The sequence below is a fragment of the Pristis pectinata genome, chromosome 10, assembly GCF_009764475.1.
Source record: "Pristis pectinata isolate sPriPec2 chromosome 10, sPriPec2.1.pri, whole genome shotgun sequence".
Classification (NCBI taxonomy): domain Eukaryota; kingdom Metazoa; phylum Chordata; class Chondrichthyes; order Rhinopristiformes; family Pristidae; genus Pristis; species Pristis pectinata.
The window spans coordinates 58,119,831-58,136,597 of NC_067414.1; the positions used below are offsets into that span (position 1 = coordinate 58,119,831).

General features: G+C 37.3%; 1 protein-coding gene across 1 annotated transcript in view; it reads right to left on the reverse strand.

Annotated features, from left to right (window-relative positions):
- Positions 1 to 16,767, reverse strand: part of LOC127575439 (exostosin-1-like) — a 380,638-nt gene that overhangs the window by 98,745 nt on the left and 265,126 nt on the right. The window contains exons 3-4 of the mRNA XM_052025314.1: positions 8,738 to 8,831; positions 5,108 to 5,215 (exon numbers count right to left, since the gene is read on the reverse strand). Coding sequence (XP_051881274.1) covers positions 5,108 to 5,215; positions 8,738 to 8,831 — 202 coding nt within the window. The remainder of the gene's footprint in view (positions 1 to 5,107; positions 5,216 to 8,737; positions 8,832 to 16,767) is intronic.

Consider the following 16,767-nt stretch of genomic DNA (forward strand, 5'->3'; position numbering starts at 1 on the left):
ACAGGTAATATGTACAATTTTAATGAAGGCATTAAAATTCAATGGTTAAATATAAATTATTGGAAGATTTTATTTTGTTTAAAGCTGACTTTGATCACGAGCCATTTCATTTACTGAGGCACAGTAACAGATGAATAATTGGGATGAGTGGGGTATATTTGTATTATTTGGATTTGTGGTTCAAGAGTGATGACATTTCAAGTGTTGGGGGCATAATGATATGCTGTGCCCTGTGGATTGGTAGATAAGTTGTGAGTACTATAACTTAGTAAGATTCTGCCTAATGGAGATGAAAAATCATGATAATACTCAGTTTCGGAGGGGGAAGATAGAGTTTGGGATGCTTAATTAAGTTTGGAGGAAGCTATGGAGGAAACTGACTTGCCAACAAGTTGTAGGATGCTAAGGCCCATAACTGAATTATGCAGCAGAAAGTGGAATGTTGGATAAGTGGGACAGAGAGTGACCATGCTGGTTGGGGGTGGGGTGTGGGGGGCGGGAGTGGGTAGGCAGAAGTAGCAATGATACTTATTGATAATTAGTGCAAGGGCTGGGAGTTTGCTCTAGCCTATGAGGGTGTAAAGCAGGGTGAACAAATGAAGAAGTCAGTAGTGTGTGTGAAGGGTTTTTTTGTATATTAATTGTGAATTAGGAGAGTCACAAGAAGTTTTGGGAGGGATGTATGGGGACACTGACTGAAAGAAAGCTATTTACTTCTTGGCCTAATTTCTAACCTGCTTCACTATCTCTATCAACAGGCTTGGACATTTAGAGTGGCACAGCAAAGAAACAGTATCCTCCAAAGACAGGCCAAAGCTGAACATAGAATCAACCTGTTTTTCTCCCATAAAATCTCACTCTATCTTTTAATCTAGTACTGGTTAGGCAGCTAATAGATTGGGCTAGAAATGGCACACACCTTCATTTTGCCTCCCACTAGATGCCCAGTGTTGCCCTTAACTCTTGCAATGCTGTGCCCATTCTGCAAAGTGGGGTGGTCAGCAAGAAACAACTGGGCTGCACATGACAGACTGCCATCATGGTCTTTTGACAGTTTGTGCTGTCAGAAGGCCCTTTTCACCATTTCTAAACGTCTTTGATGAATACCATTAGATACAATTGAAAAACATTTAAAAATTGATCAAAAATAATAAAGTGTAGAAACATTAATTTAAAACCAAACGTGCAGAAATTAATTAAAATTTAACATTAATTAAAACAATATTTAAAAACAATCAAATCACTTACCTTCATTCAACCTTTCTGGAAACACCATTGAAATGTTAAATGCATCAGCAAGTTCTGGTGAAGCTGAGCGGCCAGATATCATGTGTCTGACTTTTAGCTAATTATGTTACAACATCATCATCTGACCTCCAGCATGTTCTGTGCTTCAGCTCTACAGTGGATGGGCATATAATTCCACACTGGTATGTGCACTGCAGCTACTGTACAGAGATGCCAGCCAGCCATCAGTGTGATCTGTCCTGATATATGTAATGATGAGAGCTCTCCTCCAAAGTGCCCACTATAGGCCCAACTGGCACCGCAATGGACAATATACATTTTCTCATCACTTTGCATAGCAGAGGACTTCTGGATTTAATTTCAAAGGCTAAACTGAAATTTATTTGGATTTTAATATAGTATGGATATTTTAAAAAAGTGCACATTTACAGTCCATCATATTTCAGATGTTACCCAATGCAAATTACTTTTAAAGTAAACAGGAAAAGAAAATACTGGAGTTATATCATTTGCAAGTTTTCAACCCTCACATAAAAATGTTCTGATCCTCAACATAAATAGCAGTTAAGTTTCAAATGAAACTTTTGAGTGTTTATCCAGCAATGATGTTTCATAGCATTAAAAGAACACATAATTAAATGTGAGTAATAGAATTATTCATCAGGTGAACTCCTGCAAGTGTACAATCTGAAGTACATGATGTAATGTTCATTTTCTTATGAACAACATGTCCTAAAATGAACAGCAGAGCAGTCGGGTTGTATGCATATGACAAAGTCGAACTTTAAGGCATTATAATTCCTGTTGGTTCTGGTGAAAATCTGATTACCTTTTACCTGATTTGGAAGAGCTGAAGGAACTAGTGAAATAATGCTGTTCACCAAAATGTTTCAAAGGCTGTATATGTACTACTTATAGAATTATGAAATGACACAGCACTGGAGGATGTCATTTGTCCCACCATGTCTGCATTGAAAGTGCCAACCAATTAGTTCCATTCTGTTGGTCTTTCTCCATAGCCCTAGGTACTTTCTTTTTAAAGTATTTATCTAACTGCCTTTTGTAAGTTACTTTTACATTTCCCTTAACCTCCCCTTCAACAGCACATTCTAAATCGCAACACTGTATAAATAAAGCTTTCCACCAAGTTCTTTTATCAATTACCTTCAACACAGAAGGGGCTGAGGAGAGCAAGAAGGGGACGTGAAAAGGCTTTGGCAAGTAGCGTTAAGGAGAATCCCAAGGCTTTTTTCTCGTACGTGAAGAGTAGAAGGATGGATAAGTAAAGGTAGGTCCGATTAAAGACAAAGGTGGGAAGATGTGCCTGGAAGCTGTGGAAGTGGGTGAGGTTCTCAATGAATACTTCTCTTCAGTATTCACCAAGGAGAGGGGCTTTGATGACGCTGAGGACAGTGTTGGTAAGGGTAATGTTCTAGAGCATGTAGATATCAAGAGAGAGGATGTGTAGGAGCTGTTAGAAAATATTAGGACAGTTAAGTCCCCGGGGCCTGACGGAATATTCCCCAGGCTGCTGCGTGAGGCGAGGGAAGAGATTGCTGAACCATTGGCTAGGATCTTTGAGTCCTCGTTGTCCACAGGAATTGTACCGGAGAATTGGAGGGTGGCAAATGTTGTCCCCTTATTCAAAAAAGGTAGTAGGGATAGTCCAGGGAATTAGAGACCAGTGAGCCTTATGTCTGTGGTGGGTAAGCTGTTAGAAAGGATTCTAAGAGATAGGATCTGTGAGCATTTAGAGAAACGGACTAATTAGGGGCAGCCAGCATGGCTTTGTGAAGGGAAGATCTTGCCTCACAAGCTTGATAGGGTACTTTGAGGAGATGACCAGGAAGATTGACGGGGGTAGTGTAGTAGATGTGGTCTACATGGATTTTAGTAAAGTGTTTGACAAGGTTCCACATAATAGGCTTTTTCAGAAGTTTAGAGGCCAAGGGATCCGGGGGGCTTGGCTGTGTGGATTCAGAATTGGCTTGCCTGTAGAAAGCAGAGGGTTGTGGTGGAGGGAGTGCATTCGGACTGGAGGGTTGTAACTAGTGGTGTCCCACAGGGATCGGTTCTGGGACCTCTACTTTTTGTGATATTTATTAATGACTTAGATGAGGGGGTGGAAGGGTGGGTTAGCAAGTTTGCAGATGACACAAAGATCGGTGGTGTTGTGGATAATGTGGAGGGCTGTCGAAGCTTACAGAGGGATATTGATAGGATGCAGAGCTGGGCTGAGAAGTCGCAGATGGAGTTCAATCTGGAGAAATGTGAGGTGGTACACTTTGGAAGGACTAACTCCAAGGTGGAGTACAAGGTTAATGGTAGGATTTTGGGCAGTGTGGGGGGGCAGATGGATCTGGGGGTTCATATCCACAGATCACTGAAAGTTGCCTCACAGGTGGATAGGGTAGTTAAAAAAGCTTATGGGATGTTAGCATTCATAAGTCGTGGGATCAAGTTTAAGAACCGCGAAGTAATGATGCAGCTTTACAAAACTCTGGTTAGACCACAGTTAAAGTATCGTGTCCAATTCTGGTTGCCTCATTATAGGAAGGATGTGGAAGTGTTGGAAAGGGTGCAGAGGAGATTTGCCAGGATGCTGCCTGGATTAGGGAGTATGGATTATGGGGAGAGACTAAAGGAGCTAGGGCTTTACTCATTGGAGAGAAGGAGGATGAGAGGAGACATGATAGAGGTACATGAAATATTAAGAGGAATAGGTAGAGTGGACAGCCAGCACCTCTTTCCCAGGGCACCAATGCTCAATACAAGAGGGCATGGCTTTAAGGTAATCGGTGGGAAGTTCAAGGGAGACGTCAGAGGGAGGTTTTTCACCCGAAGAGTGGTTGGTGCGTGGAATGCGCTGCCTGGGGTGGTGGTGGAGGCTGATACATTGGTCAAGTTGAAGACATTGTTAGATAAGCATATGGAGGAATTTAAAATAGGGGTATATGTGGGAGGAAGGGGTTAGATAGTCTTAGGTGTGGTTAGAAGGTCGGCACAACATGGTGGGCTGAAGGGCCTGTACTGTGCTGTATTTTTCTATAGTTCTATGGTTCTATAACACATAGCATTTGGTTGCCAACCTTCTTTGTGGTGGAAAGTTTCTTTCAATTTATTCTACTAATAACATTCAGTTTTAAATACCTTGATTAAATTTCCCCTTAACTTTGCTCTTAGTCCGAGGTCTTGGAAAGTTTTTCTTGATACCTTCCACAAATTGAGTGATGCCCAAAAATGGAATCAGTTCTCCAGCTGAGGCCAAACTGGTGATTTATAAAAATCATTACTTCCTTACATTTGTGGTCTAAAAAACTGGTCACTTGTATTTTCTTTGTTCTGCTTTTAAAAATAGCTCATCTTTTTTTCCCAACTCTTTATGGTGAGAAATGGTACATGATGGGATTCCCATTAACATTACTTCTTAAACAGAACAGAAAGATGAAAGTATATGTGAGCTATGGGCTGATAAGCACCCTTCGCCAGAGCAAATTCAGAAGAAGGAGCTATCGCAGCCTATCCGTATCACTTAGGACAAATTAAACTCAACACTAGAGATGTTACACAGTTTACCTAAATGCATAGGGAATAATCTTAACCCACACCATCAGGTCAGACAATAAAGTTAAAATCTGACTGATTTTTCTCTCCATTGACTAGCTTTTTCCTGCTGGGGGGTTAGGTTAAAACAACCCCCAGGATGTTTGTGGTTTAAACGAATTAGCGAAAAATTCCACTAATCTTGTGGAATTCAGATTCCATTTGTAACTGTAAGCAAATTATTCCATTGTAGAATCAGTACTGCAGGTTTACCAACAAAAGTACAGAGATGATGTGATATAATCGTATGTGTTACCTGAAGGAGAAGCCTCTCATCCCCAATAATTGCTGCTTTATTCCAATCTATGATCTCTGAAAATGGCAACTCCCATCCATTACTCAGTAATACTGGGATACATGCAGCCTGAAACAAAGGATGTTGAAAACTACAATAATATTCTTTAAAATATGAGAAACAAGTAATCACAACAGATTTTGAAGATAGGACTAGTTAATTTATTTCTATATTTATTATTGCATGGTTGTCCAGAAAAGGTCAGGATTATAAAGCTGTAAGGGAAGGGGGCAAATACTTCAACTTTCAGTAAGCAAAAATCATACATTTCTTGGAGAGCTTATTTAAGTTTAAAGATGAGAAGACTGAACATTGATATAAATGCATGTTAGGAGGGGAAACATATTAATGTTGACAAATTCAAGTTAAAAATTTTTTTAAAAATCATGTGCCTAAATAAATGAGGACATTGAGGATAAAAAAATGGTTTAAATTACATAACTACAATATAGATAGAGATGTTAGAGAAAGCAAACAGATATAGATTTCATGTTTAAGCCACAGTGGGTAACTGGATATGATTACTTGAAACTTATAACACAAACAAAGAAGATAAAAAATAAAATGTAACATTGAAGTCAAATAAATAAAAGGAAAAGCAAAAAGTGGCTTGCAATTTAGAGAAATTGGGAAGGAGCAAGGTTGGGAATCCAGATGAAATGAAAAATATTGGATCTAAAGGAAAAATGGTGTGGGAGAAACAAAGGATATTGGGCTGAATTTGTAAGCTGGTATTTTCAAATAGAAAATGTTGATTTTATGCAAAAAATGAAAACACTTACCATTACAGGGTCTATTTAACTTTACAGCAAAAAGTGGTATGTGTTGAATTGATGGAAAAAGTTAAATTCCTATAATCTATGCATACACATGAAGTAAACCTCAGGTTCAATGTTTAGAAAAGAGATGCTGTCAAATACCCCTTCCATAGTCAGAAACCTGCCAACAAACATTGCTACAATGGTGAGTTTCCAGAGTGGGTGTGGCAGCCACAGAACAAAAGTTCAGAATTGACACCTTCAGGACCAGATAATTTGAAAGCGAATTGGAAGAATTTAAACAAAAACAAGAATAGGGTAGTATATGTGGGACATTAATAAAAGAATTGCAACCAAAGAACAACAAAATTAATAGGGGCAGAGATGATGTTTTGGATTTTTTTTCTTATTTTTTAAACTCATAGATGGCATCAAAAAGATAAAAAATCTATTGCCATTTCAATCTGTAAAAGTGTTTGGAATATAATCTTAGAACTATAAATTTGTCAGGTTAAGATCTATAGGAAGAACATACTTATATCTGTAATTATAATAGGAGTCTCTTGTTATTGTCTCTTATAAGAAAGTAATCAAGAGAACAGTTAATAACCGAATTCATTTCATGAAAAGCTTACAATTTCAATATTAAAGCTTGTAAAAGAGTAGACGTATGATGTCAAAATGATTAATAAAATGATTTTCAAAATACACTGGATAAGGTTCCACACAAAGGTGTTAACTCTTGGAATCGAAAAAAAAAATGGATAATGATTTGTCCAGATAGTAAGGAAGAAAGGGTGATAGTGATAATTATATTTGGGTAAATTGTATGGTTCAATAAAAAACACTAGCAGAAATTCACTAACATTATGCCTTACAGAGTATTAAGAACTTAAAAAGGGAAACAATTAATGCTTTGATCTTAATAATAACAATAAAATAGAATTTGAAGTGTAATTTATTTGTAGAGTTACAACCCAACCAGTATAATCAGTGTTAATTTTGTTGCTGTATTCAAAAATAAAAATATCCCGATTCATTACTGAAATAAGCAAAGCCCTGTGGTAGAACAGGAAAAAAAAAGTGAACATTCTCTGTACATCTGAAATGAGGGTCCAAACAAACAGGAGAACTGACAAGCTGAAGGATTTTTTCTCATTCCTGCCTCACATTAAGTGCCTAATCTATATGTGTGATGTTCTTCTAGCATCCTGGCCAACAACACCCTGGTAAAGCAAAAGCAATGAAAAAAAAAATTAACCTGCTATTCATTTCATTGCTGTTTGGGGGAATCTTGTCAGCTGCAAAGTTTGCCTCCTATGGTACTGGATTCCAAAGTAATTCACTGTACAATGTGTGTTAAGATATTCTGAAAGAAGTGATAAGACAGTTTATAAAAGCAAGTCTTTTTTCCCCTTTCTGCAGTTCTGCATCACAAATGCAGCAGTGTTTACTTTCACTTCTTGCTTTCTTCTGTGAAAGTGGATGAAACAGAAATTTTTAACAAATGGATTGCATTTACTGTAATGTCAGCATGTTCCTGGAACCAAATAAATTGCATGTTTAACCAGAAAAGATCAACTTTTATAAGAGTTTTTTTATTCATTGTTTCTGTAATGAACATGATCAGGATTTTGATTCTAATTTATAGCTGGAGTGAGGGTGAGATTAATAAAACAATAACACAACATATTAATTCTGTAAAAAAACATACCACTGAGTCATTAGGACACAAGCTGATACTTTTTTGATTTCACACACAGCAAATTACAGAATATTGACAAGGTAAAAGCCAAGAATGGCTCACAGGATGAAAGTGTTGGTTCAGTTGCCTAGCTACCCTCTTATTTGAATGATGAATGCTGTGAAGATGACAAAACGAAGAAGAAACATTTATTTAATATGGTGGTGGGAATGCAGAAAATTAGATATAGAGCAATTTGTTTTCTGGTCCACAGGTGATGGGTTCAAGTCCTGAAAATTTTGCACTTTTATCCAGTAATGGCACCTCACATTAGCTAGGAGACTGGAGAGGGTGATGAATGGGTTACTGCATCTTTTCCCCACATGCATTCAATACAAGTGAGATACGTGTGTGATAGGTCATTGAATAATTAGAGAATGATAGGGAGAGAATAGTCATCTTTTCTAAATACTTGATTAGTTAATTATATCACTGATCATTAAAATTATAAATATTTACATCACAATCTTTTTCACTTTTGCTACTGCAACAATGTTTGCCGGAAGTCTATTTACATATGTACCAACACAATTGAAATATTATTGTATATAATGCAACCTAACATGAATAGTTTGTCATGCACTCCAACATTTTCCAAAATATCTATTGAAGTTCACAATCACCTTGTCAGGTGAAATATTCATTATGTACACTGGGAAACAAGAAAACTTTATATCCGGGCCCAGAATAGATGTATGCTGGCATCTGTTCTAAACCCACGTAAACTATTAATAGATTTCACCATATAATGAAATGGTTGAACTACAATATTGAAGGACTGTGCAGTCTGTTGCTTCTTAACTAACCTGTGGAGAGCAGAAGGGGGTATTGGGTATTTGGACTTAATGACAATGCTTTTAAAATTTAGTATCTTAAGAGAGACAATTTTAGAAGAACATTAAAATAGCTTTGGAGTGCCATTGATGGATTGTAATTAATCATTAACAAAGTCTTCCACAGGTCCAAAGAGTATATTTGGAACCTCAAGGTTAAAATGATAACCATTAAGATTCATTGATTATGTAAAGCCAATAATGATAATTTCTGTAAGACAGAGTTATGGATGCTCATGCTTCTCCATTGTTTTACCTGAAGAGCCTCCAGAAATCGGAAAGAGCCCAGCCTCCTGCCTCTTGGGACAAGACAAAAACTTGAATTATGAAGCAATTCCTGGTATTCGAACCTGTGGGGGCAAAGTAAATGTGTATTAAAATACTTCATTCCAATATAAAACATATTTGTAAAACATAAAGACCAAAATGAGAGCTTGAAAGTTTCTGCTACAGTATATTTGACTACACATGTACCTTAGACAATATGGCAATCGCAGTAATTCACATATGAACCAAAATATGGAGTGAACCTTTCAATTTGGTCTACCTTGTAAAATGAATAGCAGAAAATCAGCCATCAAATAAATAAGCTACTGAATTAACTTCAATGGAAAGTGAAAAATAAAAGCCAGGGGAAGTGTAAAATGTGTGGCCAATCTGCTCATTTTGCCTGCTTTTAAAGGTAAAAGTTTTCTTAGGTCAGGAAAAACTTTAGGTCAGTGCTGAAAGGGTAAAGAGTGGCAAATCATCTGTTGCATCTGCCTAGTATTGCAAATGAACACAAATTATTTTCAAGTTTGGGCCTCATTTTTATTTTCTTGGTGTACTACAGGTGTCAAATGGGTGCTTCAGTGCCATCCATTAGTTTCTTCAGGTGGGACCTTGATTGACTATCCTCTGCAACCAGATGGCAGATTTGATGTGTTTTGGGACAACAAACGCCAAGGTTGTCAGATAGGGCTGACAGAAGGTCAGAAGGTTTTTGTGGAGCTCAGAGTACTTCTACTTTTCCTGAAATCATGAAAGTCTTTTAAAAGACTGGATGAGCCTTCAGCTGTCTTTTTTGGGTCCAAAGAATCTTAACACTTGGAGAAATAGAATTCATATGTGCCACCTACACTGAACGTATTTTTTTTCAGAAAGTAGAGCTCTGCAATTCTGAATGTAGCCCTTAGTTTCATACTTGCATAGTCTTCTGCCTGGTTTGAGCTTGCCATCCATTTAAAGGTTTATCTAAAAGTTTATTTAAACAGATAAACCAGTGTCCTGGATTAAAAATTTTTGGTCAGATGTCCTCCAAAAGAGAAACTGGCAGCAAACAGTTAAGAGTTTCCTTCATGGTATTTCAAATTGGGATACAATGCTGTCAATTGGCCTTGGATCTTTTCTTTCATTTACACTTAAATATGCAAGTTTCAGTTTTCATATGTGTAATCTACAGTGAAAATATTTCTGTAAACATGAACATACTGTGTTTCCTCTGGCATCATTGTTTGCAGTGAACAGAAGGAATACATTCCCTCTTAATTATTAACAAGCTCAACCATTGCATTGAGCCCTTTAAGAATGTGGTGGCATTCATAACATATTTTCTAATTCCCACAGGCATTACTAAAAAGAGCTCAATAAATTATGCGCAGTTCAATGTGTCAAAAGTACTGTAAAGAGTTTAATGTCCTGTGAATGTACATGATTTTTAACTACTCTCCAGATTTGGAAAGCTTTCCATTATCCACTGCAACATTGTTCAACATGTTCTGAATATTACAGTATGTATCACTTATCTGGTTTGGAATCCTGTACAATTCAATTAATTACAAATAGTTTATATAGTCCAAAACATGGTAATCATTGTGTTCAGTGCAAAACATAAATACTCAAGATAGCTGAATACATGAATGCTGAAAAGAGTTCAATAGGTTGGTTGCAAACATACTATTTATGACATTATAATATATTATTATATTGTGAATGCTCTTGAGGAGTTCCCTAGATCTTCAGCATGGTAGGATTACTTTAAATGGCTATTTTATATTAAGCATGATAAGATTACTTTATATCACTACATATTTTATGGTGTACAAACATTATTATTTCAGAAATGTGGCACACAGATTGTTGTACTTATGGGCTATAGGGGTTGTACTATCAACTTAGGTACTGTACTGGTGCAACAGATTGGGAAATTTGTGCACAACTAAAATGGCTTGAAAGGTCTTAGTACACAATACCTTCAATGAATTGACAATTAATTTAAAAACAACAGCAACTTGCATGTAACTTCTTAAAAATGCCCCAAAAATTTCATGGAAAGACATCTGAAAAACAAGTCCAAAGAGGGAAAGAGGGTTAGGAGGGGTGAGCAAAAAGTAGTTGAAGAGATTACATTTTTTGAGATGCCAAAAGATGCAGGGTTTTTCCAGCGAATTGAAGCCTAGATCCTGAATGCACTGGTACTGGTATTAGGAGAGAGGGAGAGGGAAGACATTGAAGTCCAATCAAAGGAACAGCTCGTTTAGGATTGGGGCTAAGGATATAAGGCTAGAGGAAACAGCAAAGGCAGTATGGAGCAAGTGCATGAAGTTCTTAAAGCAAAGAATGTTTAAAATTTAAAATGAAGACATTGGGAATGGGCAGTGTGGATAATGGATGAGCCAAGTCTTTTTTAAGTTGAAAAACAATGGAGAAAACTACTTTTCACAGTAAGTTCTGAAGAAGTGCAAGGGTTTTAATTCTGAAACAACTGAAATTGGTACATATAAACCTGTTTTTTGTCAATATATTACAAATAATGATAACAAATGATACGTAGGGTGGTTACATCAGCAGGAATACTTTTATTGGACTTAAGATTCTATATAAACAAAGAAAACTCTATGTGCCTAGTGTGTGAAACTAACTATATTTGGTGGATTCATACATATAACATGTAGGTACTACTGCATAAACACAACTTTCCTTGTCAGAGATGCTATGCTTAATTTAACAAATTTCAAATAAGTATTATAAATGATTCTGTAGATTTTGAATAGTTCACAGAAACTTTGCAGGATATCACGTGGCAAAGTAACTTTTGTCAAATCACAATCCTGAACAATGGAGACTTCAAGATTATACCAGATTTCAGTAATAGTTTATAATCATCATGAAATATGGATTCCAAACCACTGAGATCAAAAAGAGTCATAACTTTTAAGGCACTGATATGAAAAAAATTGAAATGAGCTAATTGCAGTTTTTAAGATTTTGTTGAAATTGTTGCAGTTGATACATGGAAATTGATCTTCATGATAAAAGGATCAAATGTTAAGAAAACAAGTTAAAAATAAGACTAAGGAGGGAACTATAAGTGATCTTAGGCACTTTGACCAAGGATGGACCCTAAAAAATAGCACAGACAAATTCATATGTTCCTGAATGGACTAGCGGATAGGTAAGTGGAGATCATCATTCAACTTTGTTGAACTTATTGATCCCTTTACATTGTGCCAATAGAGGAAACTTCCCTTGACAGATACATGTTCACCTTTGCAAGGTTAAGTGAGGGCATTGATTGAAGCAATGATCTCCAACATGGCATACTGCTGTCAAATCAGAATTGCACGATGATCTGCCCAATCTGTCAATCTCGAGCTGTACATGTACCAATGTGCCTTCACCAAATTAACATGCAATGTGACTTGTGCCACCACATATGTATGCATCAGATGCCATTTTAGGACTGAAACAGTACTTGTATCATCCAATAAAGGCCAGTACAGAAATGAATTTAATGCCCTGAAAGTCCCAATATGAACAGAATTTCAAATGAAGCAGAAATGTCAAAGCTACTTGTGAACTCAAAGTGGGTTAAGTCTTTCTACACTTAAGATGAAGAAGATTGTCATTTCAACATTTCTAGTTGAGTGTTCTCTACTTCATAACTTTGAAACATTAGCAGCCCATTTACAACTTTACTTGAACAGACAGTTACTGGTTCAGGGAGACCTTGTATTATCTGAGATCCTTGAACAAACATAAACAGCTTATTCTGAAATTCTCTTTCATATCATTTTAAAAGCATGAACTACAGCTGAAGCTATGACTCTTTATCACAAACCATCTGATGCATTCTTCACTCAGGTTACATTTAAAAATGTTTAACTCCGATGTTAACATGCCAGACAAAAGTGTCAATATGCATCTTGATTATAAAACTAGTGAGATGTAAATCACAGAAGGATATGTACAAAGAATCAACATTACTTGATTCATTGTTGACTTGTGTTAATACTAGAGCAGAAATTCCATAAAATCTCTGGGACTAAACAACATCCCAGCTGCAGGATTGTAGATCTATGCTCCACAACTAGCTGTGCTTCTAGCTAAGCTGCTCCAGTCCAGTTACAATATTAGCACAACCTAACAATTTGGAAAATTGCCCAGGTACATCCCGTTCTGAAAATACAAGACAAACCCAATCTAGTTAATTCCAACCCAATCAGAAAAGTGATGAAAGCCATCCATGACAGTGTTATCATGTGGCACTTACTTACCAATAACCTACTTGTTGATGCCCATTTGAGGTTTTGCCAGGACCACTTGACTCCACACCTCATCACTGCCTTGGTTCAAACATGGATCATAAAGCTCCAGAGGTGAGGTGAGAGCTGGTACCCTTGATGTCAAGGCAGCATTTGACCAAGTGTGGTGTCAAGGCACCTTGGTAAAACTGACGTCAATAGGCAGCACAGAGAAATCACTCCTGTGGCTGGAGTCACATCTCATACAAAGAAAGGTGTTTGTGGCTGTCAGGTCAATCATCTCAGTTCCAGGATATTAGTACAAGAGTTCTTCAGGGAAGTGTCCTAAGTCTAACCATCTTCAGCTGCTTCATCAATGACCTTCCTTCTCTCACAGAAGTGGGGAAGTTAGCAGTGTTGAATCCCATTTGCAACTCACAAGCAAATGAAGCAGCCCATGCTTACATGCAGCAAGACCCGAACAAAATTTAACCATATGCAGATATGTAACATTCACACCACAGAAGTGCCACACAATAACGAGCTCCAACAAGAGAGAGTTTAAACACATACCCTTGATATTCTATGGCATTACCATCACCATCAATATCCTAGGGGTCACCACTGACAAGAAACTCATGTGGACCTTTCACATTATTACTATGGTACAAGAGGACTGTGGGAATACCTTTACCAGAAGGATTGAGGTAGTTCATGAAGGCATTCACTACCACCTTTCTAGAACAATTAGGGATGGACAATAAATGCAGACCTTGATTTAAAAATGAATTTTAAAAACTCTGTATGTTCATAAACATTTCTAAAATGCTGTTTAAAATTTGCAATTATCTTATGGTTATTCAATGCCTTATTATAAACAAAGTTTGATTCAGTTTATTTTGCAAATCATTCATGCAGAGCTTTCTTCTACTGTAATTTCAGCAACAGGTAGATTTTTTTCTAACAGAGATCTGCACTTAGCTGTGGATGATAGATTTGCCAAGCCACAAAACCAGCAAAACCCAACAGGGTTTTACTTTGAAAAAAGCATGTTGAGAGTATCAAAAATATTTATGCATAAGTTGAATAAGTTGCATTCAGAACTTACGGGGAACTGAAACGTACTAATCCTGAAACGTCAGGTTTTTGCACCCTATGCTCCAGCTTCTTATGTGGTATTGGGGTGAATGGGAAAATGTATTAGCTGGAGGAAATTCCATTGACACCCTGCAATTTCAGCAAGTTGATGACGAGCACCATTTGCAGCAATATTCGTCCATTTTCTCAGAGATTCCGTCTTCAAACTTAATCTACATTTTTCAGTAGAGTTCTCTAACAAATGCTGATAAATAAGTAAAATGATCAAATTTATCAAAGCAATAATTAATGATTACTGCCAATCAAGCTCTCTGACTCTGAAAATTAACTGCCGTTTTCCTTCCAGGTCTTAATTGTTGCTGGAGATGTTTTTCAAAAAATCCTCCTTCCCTCCTATAGAGGGAAAGTCTCTCTTTCCCTCTATAAATCCAATCTTTCCTTCAATATTGGTTTATTCTTCTCTGCATGATTTGTCACCCACTCTGATTTAAATTTCTTTCTTATTCCTTGCAGAGTTATTTTCATATTCCTTCAGTCTGATCATATGTGGAGGTGCACAGCTCCCTGTTCTGTTCATTCAGATTTTAAGAATGGTTCCAGGGATCAAAGGTTAAAGCTGCAGAAACTGTGGTTGTTTTACTTGGAGCAAAGAAGATTGAGAGAGAATTGTGTGAGGTTTACATGATCATGACACAGTAAGTAGAGAGATGCTGTTCCTATTGGCATCTTTTTGTGCAGGGATGATCTTGAACTCACCCTTTAAGGATGGTGAAAACAGAATCAGTTGAAATTTTCAAAAGATACCTGGATATGCACTTGAGAGAGAATAATTTATGAGGCTATAGGGAATGTGTAGGGTAATGGAACTGACTGAATTGCTCTACAAAAAAACTGATATGGACGATGGGCAAAATAACCACTTTTTGTGATGTAGCAATTCCATGATTCTAAGGTTTCAATTGCTACAATGATATCAGCTTGCACTTACAGCAACTCATGGTGAAAAAAGTTCAAAGAAATAAACATGCTAAGACCAACCAATGGCAAAAGCTATTTGATGAACTACCACAGCAAAATCTGGGCCATGATCTCTCTGAGATCAGAGAGATTGTGCACAGATTGCTCGTGGCTTTCTGGTTTTCTTTCAGATACACATTGTGAAATACCAATCAGACATTAGCATTTCAGTTCTAAGCAAATCAACTGTTTTTAATGAAAAAGACCATTACTTATTAACTGATTGTAGCTGACAGTTTTAACACGGTTACTTTATCAGCATTTTTGACCATAAATTAATCCCACGTCAGTAATCGTGACAAAACTGCAGTGCCCTGTACTTGCAGCTTGCCCCACTACCCAACAACTCTTCTGATACAGCCAATTGCATCAAATTGATCGTTTGATAGGGGTGAAGGAGCAAAGAAAATCAGACTCAAAATAATTTGATGGTGTGGCCTGGTTTCTCAACACTGAACTAAAACCTTGAATGAGAACAGAAAAATAACGGAAGAAATAGGAGAAGAAGTAAATCAGATGTCACCTTCAGCTTGCTTCACCATTCAATGATTTCATGGCTGATCTGAATTTGGCCTCAGTTCCATTTTCCTACCTGTTCCACATAACCCTCAACTCCATTGACCAAAACTCTGTCTTGCTCAGCCTTGAACATATTCAATGATTCAGCCTCCAACATATTCAATGATTCAGCCTCCATTGTGCTCTGAAGCAGAGAACTGCAAATAATGTTGTTTAATTGGTGTAATACCAGAAATATCTGGCTGTCTTCATACATAAAACTCTAAGTTAGCATGCAGGTACAACAAATAGGAGATACCTTTCCCTTTTCATCTGAACTGGATGACTACTTGTCCTGAGACCATGACCTCTTGTGCAAGAATCCTCCTTGAAAAGGAACATCCTCTCAAAATTTATCCTGACAAGTCTTCTCAAAATCTTGTATGCTTCAATCAGATCACTTCTCAGTTTCCCAAATTCCATTGATTAAAGGCCCAACTGCTCAACTTTTCCTCTTAAGACAACTCCTTCTTCACAGGAATTAACCAACTTCTCTGAACTGTCTTTATGTCCTATATAGTTGTAGCAATACTTCCAAATGTTTGTACACCATGCCTTTTGCAATAGTGGCTAACATTCCAATTGCCCTCCTAATTACATGTTGTACGTGTGAGTTAATGTTGTGTTTCATGCATGAGAACAGCCAGATATCTATGTTCAGCACAATTCTATTATCTCTCCATTTTAACAATATTCTGCTTTGCTAATCTCCCTAAATAAAAGGATAAACTGATATTTCCCCACACTATCCAGCAGCCAAAATTATCTTCACTCACTTAACCAATCCAGACATAAGATCTGGAGAGTGAACCTGCAGAAAGCATCTGGACTGGATGGTGTCCCTGGCCATGTCCTTAGATCCTGTGCAAATCAGGCGGTGGGGATATTTGCTAACATTATTAACCTCTCCCTGCTTCAATGTGAAGTTCCCACCTATTTTAAGAAGACCACTATCATCCCAGTACCTAAGAAAAACAACGTAACATGCCCTAATGACTACCACCCAGTGGCTCTGACATTCACCATCATGAAGTGCTTCAAGAGGCTGGTCATGGCATGCATTAACTCCAGCCTCACTGCAAACTTGACCCACTGCAATTCATGTACTGCC